General features: G+C 50.1%; 1 protein-coding gene across 1 annotated transcript; it reads right to left on the bottom strand.

Moving 5' to 3' along the window:
* Positions 1-220: 220 nt before the first annotated feature.
* Positions 221-7823, bottom strand: LOC124464580 (cGMP-dependent protein kinase 1-like). The gene is made up of 9 exons (XM_047016491.1): positions 6855-7823; positions 3994-4133; positions 3722-3811; positions 3335-3476; positions 2939-3102; positions 2657-2779; positions 2449-2511; positions 2260-2326; positions 221-2170 (listed from the first exon to the last, which is right to left on the bottom strand). Exons 1-9 carry the CDS (start codon positions 7095-7097, stop codon positions 2072-2074), a joined length of 1131 nt encoding a protein of 376 aa, XP_046872447.1. The 5' UTR covers positions 7098-7823; the 3' UTR covers positions 221-2071.
* Positions 7824-8878: the final 1055 nt, after the last annotated feature.

The following is an 8878-nucleotide window of genomic DNA, read 5'->3' as shown; positions in this document are numbered from 1 at the left end:
GGAACGCTCTCCTGCGGTGAGGAGGCACGTGTATCAAAGGAAAGAGCAAGAGCGTAGTTATCTTGTTAGAGGTCTGATCAGAGCCTTCCTGATTGCCTGTTGATGATGTTGCCTGGGGATAAACTGTAGGCCACTTCCCACACTTCAAAATGACAGTAAATTTGACTGAAGGACTGGCATATTAAATTGACCATTATAAACGAACCATAACAAATTCGTCTGGATTAAAAGTTAGATTTTATTGTAAGAAAAGGCATATAAATATAGCTGAACAATAAAAAAGCAGCAAGCAGAGTAAGGACGACAGTTTAGGTTTGATTTAACCGTGTCATGCAAGGTAACACAAGCGGCTGAATATGCTTTTTGGAGATGCCATTGAAATAAGGCACTATTTTTCTCAAAAATGTTATTAATGCCAATAGTCATGTAATTTCAAATGAATGTGGAAACTATAACATGTACTAGTTTACCTCAACGAAGGGAAACTTTCCTGACAAATAAAAACAAATATTCAAATTGATATTAAGGACACTCATACTGTAGAGTACAACATACTTATCAATACATATCACAAAAATATAAGCACTAAATATTTACGTACACAAATATTCACCTCTGGTCCTGCAATAAATACGAAATATGTGTTTTCCAGAGCACAGTAAAATGTTTCGAAGTGAGGCCTTGGGTAAAGTGAATTCGTTTTGAATGGCAACATAATATGATTAAAACGGCATGCTGACAATTCAACCCAATGAAATAATCAGTATGATCGATCGTTAAAAATTGATGTTCACTTCCAGTCTTAAACATGCAAGTTATCTTAGGTGTGACGATAATTAACAGTAAAATGTAAATATTCGCTTTCTGCTCCGGTGCCAGTTGCCCCCTTGTGGTAAGAAACAGACCTGTGTGCATCTTTGTCATTTCATAGTATCCTGTCAATGTTTTAAAAATAAAAAGACAATATATTTGAACCTTTCTGCCTCTTAAACAATGTATAAACGACTAACCAGTCTGTGCAACACAATTAGGCAAAACAATGTAAAATAAACTGCATGGCTCTGAGAACTAAGATGGCAAGTAATGTTCAAACATTGCAAACCATATTGTCATTGTAAGAGAGGTGAGTGTGTATGTTTACTTTTAATGTTCAAATATTATAATGGAATATATACAATACATTTTCTTTATGTGCTCAAGTCATAAAGTGGCATGTTCAAATGGGAATTCATGTACAAAGAAACTTCATAAAATAAAATGTTGATGATGAATGAAGGATTGAAAAGACAAAGTGAATCCGTCCTGAACTGTGGTCAACAGTGATGTTAATAATGCGTTAGTCAGGTGGTAGCATGTGATGGCATGAAGATAAGTTTGAATATGCTACAAAAAGAGGTGTGGAGTTTCTCTCTTTCTCTCTCTCTCTCTCTCTCTCTCTCTCTCTCTCTCTCTCTCTCTCTCTCTCTCTCTCTCTCTCTCTCTCTCTCTCTCTCTCTCTCTCTCTCTCTCTCTGTCTCAGTCAATCCTCCTCTCCGCAAGGTAGAATCAATGTCAGTGTGTTTCTGTCTAGGTCCGATGGTCCCTGTCAACAGAACCAGGCCAGTCCGAGGCTCCACGAAAAGCTTCCCGGATGTCCTTCAGAAGGTGGGTGTGGTGAGACGGAGAGATGGACAGAGACCGGGGCTACTGACGTCGTGGCTGGAGCTACATGGGAGAAGGCATCTTGGTGACCCAGAGTATGACAACCGTCCTCTTTCGCTGTCCGTCTGTCTCCGAATGTCCTTCACAGTACTGAATGTCTGAATGTCTATCAGCAGCCAAGTCTAGCAAGAAGGCCATCCCAAGTTTCTGACCTATAGGCTCAAAATGCAAACTCAAGACCTAAACCCTAACCCTAACCCTAACCCTAACCCTAACCCTTGACCTAGGCCCAGGCCCAGGCCCAGGACCAGGTCCTAGGTGGACCCAGGCAGAGGTAATCCAGGTTAAGGTGGGGCCAGGTGGGGGCAGTAGCTGGGGGACATAGTTGAGGTTGGGTGGAAGGCTGGCTAGCTATCTGGGAGGTCAGGGGTTAAAAGTCAGTGTCCCATCCAGAGTTGTCATCAGGAGGGGGGTCGTCACCATCCTCTGGGAAACTGTCAAAGTTACTGGTATCCGTGGGCGACGAGACCTGAGGGAAGAAAGAGAGAGAGGGCGGGAGAGTTTAGCTGCGTCATAAGGCTTCACACAGTGCAACCCATCGATCGGTGCAAAACTCACATCAGGGATGATGGGAGGAGTCAGCGTCCCTTTCCTCAGCCCCTCCCAGTTGAACCCCTCGAACCATCTGAGAGACAGAGAGGAGACGAGTGAGTGAGGTTGGAGAACTTTCCACCGCACCTGTGGTCCTACTGATCTTCTGACAGTGTTCCCATGTGATATCAAGGCTGACGACGTGCATGGACTTACTTGTGCTTCTGAATGTCTTTCACTCCATTCTTCAAGTTTCCCAGTCTCTCGGACGGATTGTCTCTGTTGGTGTAGACGTCATGAATGAGAATAAACTACTAACTGACCTTTAAAGTCAACCACAACCTAACCAACCACCAACCACGGCCAACAGTCACATGTTTTTTTTTCTTTTCAAAAGAGCCACAGTGCCCCCTGTGTGAGCTACCTGCATAGTTTCTTGATTAAGTTGGCAGCATTTTTGGTGATTTTCTTTGGGAATTCGATCATGTCAATGCCTCTCAAGATGATGTTGTAGGTCTTCATGGGGTCTGGTCCTGAGAAGGGAGGGCTGGAGGACAGGAAGAGGGAGGAAGGAGAGGATAGGAAGGAGAGGAGAGGAGAGAGGAAGGAGAGGAGGAGAGGGGAAGGAGAGGAGGGAGAGTCAATAAAGCATGTAAATGCTGTATACGTCTCCAGCAGGGAGAGGTGCAGGTTGAGAGACCCTTACCTTCCTGTCAGGAGCTCGTACATCAAGATGCCTAGCGACCAGTAGTCGGCTGAGATGTCGTGGCCCTTGTTCAAGATGATCTCTGGAGCCACGTACTCCGGCGTACCACAGAACGTCCACGTCTTCTTCCCAAACCCAATCTTCTTGGCAAAACCAAAGTCCACCTGGAATTACGGTCAGAAATGGAGGACAACCAATGAGCTGTGTCTGTCTGTCTGTCTGTCTGTCTGTCTGTCTGTCTGTCTGTCTGTCTGTCTGTTTGCCTGCTTGTCTGGCTGCTTGTCTGACTACATGTCTGTCTGTCTGCCAGCCTGCATGCCTGCCTGCCTGCATGCCTTCTTGCCTCTCTGTCTGTCTGTCTGCCTGTCTGTCTGCCTGCCTTCCTGTCCTCCTCACCAGCTTGGCGTATCCCCGGTGGTCCAGTATGAGGTTCTCTGGTTTGAGGTCTCTGTAGATGATGCCTTTGGAATGCAGGTAAGCAAAGGCCTCCACCACGCAGGCTGTATAGAACCTTGTGGTCGAGTCCTCAAAGGAACCCCTGGGGGCAGGAGGGAGAACACTGTAAAGACTGTGTGTGTGAGAGAGGGTGTTTGTGTGTGGGTGTGTGGCTATGTGGGAAAATAACTATGTGGGTGTATGTTTTTTCGTTTACAGTGGTGTGTGTGTATGGCTGTGTTTCTCTGTGTGTGGTATGTGTTTGTATTTATGTACTTGTCTGTATGTTTGAGCGTGTATGTTTGAGTGTAAGATATGCGGTATGTGTGTGTGTGTGTGTCACCCTACCTGTCCCTCAGAATAGTCCAGAGTTCTCCTCCCAGACAAGCCTCCATCAGCATGTACAAGTACTTGCTGTCTTTAAAGGTCCGGTACAGCCTGGAAAAGACAGGAAGTTCAAGTCACGAATAACAACAACAAGCAGGAAGTCTAATTTACATGGACAGGTGGGTTCTGCTATCTGCTCAGACGGAGGCTTTTAGTTTTTCTGCATTGCTGACTTATCGATCAATGTATTTTGCCTGTTAACAGACTTATTGTGTGAGTGTGTGTTTGTGTACCTGACAATGAAGTCTGAGTGGGCCTCCTGCATGATCTGTTTCTCCGAGCGGATGTGCTCCTGCTGCCTCGTGTCCACGATGTGTCTCTTCTTCAGGATCTTCATGGCGAAGGTCTTCACCTCGTCGCTCTTCAGCTGCACCTGGAGGACCAACGTGCCACAGAGTTGTCATTTGAAAGGACAATAAAGAGTGTTTCAATAGTTATCTGTCGTAAAGAATCTCTTATCTTGGGAGTTTTTCATTCGTTCTTTGGGGCTTTCGGTTGGTTGAGGTGAAGTTCTATGGGCATCTGTGAAGCCCTTTGTGACACTTGTAAAGAGGGCTGATTAAATCAAATTTGATTTGGCGTTTGATGCGGAAATCACCAATCAAGTAACACCATGGCCGTAAACACGTTATATTTCCTAGGCGCTAAGTGTGTTGTGGTTTGTTTATTTTCAGCCTGGCTGCTACCTCGCGCGATCAGGAATAGTCCTATGACTCATGGTCTATATACACTCCAGTGGGGAGGGGAAAAGTTGATGAGGGTGGGGTTGGGGTTAGCGGTAGGGAGAGAGACAAGAGGTGGGGAAAGGTGGAGAGAGGTTGGAGAGAGGAGGACAGGGGTTGGAGGTGGAGAGAGATGGGGTGGGGTGGGGGGGCAGACGTTCTTCACATTGCGTCTTGGGGATCTGACGGGAACTCTTAAATGTCCCCGGGGTCATCTTCCTACAACCAGGCCATGGAGCAAGGGGTGTCAGATGGGGGTGGTGGTGGCAGGGGGCTGGCTGTTTGGAAAGGCCACTTATTTTCCCGCAAAGGGAAGATGCCGCAGTGCCTTATTTAGCCCTGGGGACTAGGAGGTCCACAGGGGGGTCTGGGGGGCCCACAGGGGCATCCCTTCTGGGGGGACAAGCCCAGGGCTTCCCTTACCACTGGCTGCCTTATCGGAGAAATCCTCAGAGACAAACCGCAATGCGACATTTCTCTGTCTGCCCCCCCTCCCCTCCTAGCCCCCCCCCTCCATCCCTCCCACCTAACCTCCCTCTCCCTCCTCTCCCCCCTCTCGACCTCTTCGTCCCTTTCCCACTCTAACACTCACCCTCTTTGGTTCCGCCTCTTCATGCCTGTCTCTCCTGTCCCTCCATGCCTGTCTCTCCTGTCCCTCCATGCCTGTCTCTCCTGTCTCTCCATGCCTGTCTCTCCTGTCCCTCCATGCCTGTCTTTCCTGTCCCTCCATGCCTGTCTTTCCTGTCCATGCCTGTCTCTCCTGTCTCTCCATGCCTGTCTCTCCTGTCCCTCCATGCCTGTCTCTCCTGTCCCTCCATGCCTGTTTCTCCTGTCCCTCCATGCCTGTCTCTCCTGTCCCTCCATGCCTGTCTTTCCTGTCCATGCCTGTCTCTCCTGTCCCTCCATGCCTGTCTTTCCTGTCCATGCCTGTCTCTCCTGTCCCTCCATGCCTGTCTTTCCTGTCCATGCCTGTCTCTCCTGTCCCTCCATGCCTGTCTTTCCTGTCCATGCCTGTCTCTCCTGTCCCTCCATGCCTGTCTTTCCTGTCCATGCCTGTCTCTCCTGTCCCTCCATGCCTGTCTCTCCTGTCCCTCCATGCCTGTCTCTCCTGTCCCTCCATGCCTGTCTCTCCTGTCCCTCCATGCTTGTCTCTCCTGTCCCTCCATGCCTGTCTTTCCTGTCCATGCCTGTCTCTCCTGTCCCTCCATGCCTGTCTCTCCTGTCCCCCCATGCCTGTCTCTCCTGTCCCCCCATGCCTGTCTCTCCTGTCCCTCCATGCCTGTCTCTCCTGTCCCTCCATGCCTGTCTCTCCTGTCCCTCCATGGCTGTCTCTCCTGTCCCTCTATGCCTGTCTCTCCTGTCTCTCCATGCCTGTCTCTCCTGTCCCTCCTCCGAGAGTGTGTGTGTTTTACACGGCTCTGTGCTGCTGTTGTGTTTGGGATCGAGGGCTTCCTTGTTAGTGCAGCCTCACATACAGTAGCCGTGATAATCACAGCCTGCTTGACAATCACAAACAGCTACTGTTGATTTCTCAGCTGGTCATTTCAAACAGCGAACGTGTGCCGTGTCACTGGACATGACAACGGCTCAGAATGACTTAACAAAATAAATTCAAAATCAGTAACAACATATTTCTACAGTGAGTTGTTCATAATGATATGAAACTCAGGCTGGAGGTCAGTTAGACTTTGGATGTCATGAAAAACGAAAACAAAACATTAATCTTCATGGCCATGTACAGACCCATTGTAGAATGCAGAAGCAGGAGATGATTGAAGAGACTTCCCCTCCGTCCCCTGTCCCCACTGCATTGATGCAACGCAACACTGCAGGTCACACGCTACCTCCCTCTCCTGTTACCTCTGTGAGGCTCGTAGTGGAAACTCACTTAGAATAACCCCTGAGGTATTCCTCATGGCAGAGACCTGATACCCCAGTTATAACCTCCCCAGCCCCCAATGATATACCCATAAACCCCCACACACACCCCCCTACACACACAGGCCCAGCATGGAGACCCAGTTTGTCAGACTGACATCAAACCGGTTTGATGTCTCGCATAATCCCACACTCCTTGGTTCTGAACTGACTTGCCAAAACGTTTGGACCAGTGAAGCAGACCTGAGTCTTAGGAATGGTCTGGGAATGCATTATGACTGCTTCCAAGCCTTTTCAGGAGGTGTTGTAGCTGGGTTACAGCTCATTATGGAATGCCTGGCATGTGAATGTCTGTTGGAAAGTCCAAGGTTTGTCATTTATCCCTGGAAGAAAGTGACTTCATCATGCAGGAGAAACGTGTCAGAGACAGACACACACACACACGTACACATCCAACCGCACAGGTAAAAGCTGACAGGTAGAAATCGCCTTACCAGCTCAACGCGTCCGAATCCCCCGACCCCTAGCGTGTCGATGATGTTGAAGTCCACCAGCTTCAGGTTGGAGGAGAAGGCATTTTCCGCCTCGTACCTGCATTTTTTGAAGTGGAAGAAAGGGAACTTCTTAGAGGTCTGGATGGTGTAGGTGACGGGGAAGGAGAGGGGAGGCGAGGGGGCCGGGAGGCTGGGCTGCCTCTCCCGCTGTTTCCGGGCCGGGACCGGGATGAGCTCGCGCATGTCTGCTTCTCCTCGCTCACACCACGTCCAGCGGTCGAACACAAGCAGCCTGACCAGCCGCGCAACAGTCAGAAAGACAGTCAGCAAGCGCTGGCGCCGACCTCCGAGCGGGCGGGCGGCGGCTTGGGGAAGGTTCCCAAACAGGTTGGGCACAGCGTCGGAGTGAGTCCCGTGCGAAAGATGGAGCTATGGTGCCATTTCCAGTTCACATGTTGGGGGTCCGGGGGTAGGGGGGCCCGGGGGTGGAGGGTGGTGAGGTAGGCCAGATCCTCGGACGCCGTGTGCATGTATCAAAGTCCTGACCTGTCTCCTGCCAAGCCCAACACAAATGCACGTAGGGGCAGACTAGACGACACCAACAGACTTCCAGATCCACATCCCTAGAGAGTCCCTGGGATCAACTTAGCACCCACCCCCCAGACTCAGTTCTGAGGTACACGACTGTAAGTTTTCCTTCTCCCTCTCCTACAGCAGGTCTGGGTGCAGACAAGACCAGATGAGGGGTGTGGGCTCTGCTGAGTGTCCAGGCGAAGCGTCTAGACTGCAGACTCTCTGAGGGCCAGGATAAGGCAGGCTGTCAGATGGGTCTGTGTGCCAAAACAAAGTCCAAGTGTGCCTGTCGCCAGGAGCCGGAGGGTACTAATACTGCCACTGTGATCCCTGCGGTATTTTTAACATGTGGACACCGCGTGGGTGGAGGTTCACCCAGTTAGCGTGGCTCACACACCTCAACCCCCTCCTCTCTCCCCCCCCTCTCACACACCTCAACCCCCTCCTCTCTCCCCCCCCCCCCCACACCTCAACCCCCTCCTCCCCCCCTCTCACACACCTCAACCCCCTCCTCTCTCCCCCCCCCCACACCTCAACCCCCTCCTCTCTCCCCCCCCCACACCTCAACCCCCTCCTCTCTCTCCCCCCCCCCCACACACACCTCAACCCAAGAGACACAGAGAGAGAGAGAGAGGGGGGGGGGGGGGGGGGGGGGGGGGGGAGAGAGAGAGCGACTGGGAATAAAAAACATATTCTGTTCCATAGCAGTAGATGGAAAGGAGGCCAGATGGTGAGAGAGACAGAGAGAAAGAGAGAAAGAACGTGATGGAGAGATGGAAAGAGAAAGAGAGAAATCGAGACAGAGAGAGAGGTTGTCTCTGAAAGCCTTGACATACCCTACTGACAAGCGGGGCGAACATATCCACTGACTCAGGCGGAAATCGGATCAATAGCAGATCATGCAGGATCAAAGATGATCCTGGCGTCAGGGGATCCCTCTCAGGAGACGCATTGCGTCACCCACCCTCAAGGAGAGCTTAAGGAGAGTATCCCTGTTCCACCAGTCTATCTGGGGCTCTCCTTAAGCCACACACCAATCCCACTTCACAGATGCCTTGATTTCTGTGGGGGACAAACATTGAACAGAGACAAGATACTTCAAGTGTCCATGAAAACGTGGACAGACTCCTATCCTGCGGTATTTGTCAATCTTCCCCACCTCAGTATGAGCTGGAGGAGGATGGGTATATATCTCAGAGTGACCTAGAGGAGGGTCCCTTTAGGTTAGACATGTGTCTGTATGGATGGTGGAGAGGAGGGGAATGGGGTAGGTTTCATGGATGTGGATCCGGTTTATGTCCAACGAGAAGGTTTTGGATCATTAGGCAGATATAGGAGCCTGTTACTCCGACCACATAAACCATGACACTTGTAGGTGGTCCCAAACTGCCAGAACAAAACGTGTTATAACGCCAAATCTGACCTTAAGTTGGAGCAACATGTTTTTTATA

This window comes from Hypomesus transpacificus, unplaced genomic scaffold (assembly GCF_021917145.1).
Source record: "Hypomesus transpacificus isolate Combined female unplaced genomic scaffold, fHypTra1 scaffold_389, whole genome shotgun sequence".
Classification (NCBI taxonomy): Eukaryota; Metazoa; Chordata; class Actinopteri; order Osmeriformes; family Osmeridae; genus Hypomesus; species Hypomesus transpacificus.
This window is presented reverse-complemented; position numbering and strand designations above follow the sequence as displayed.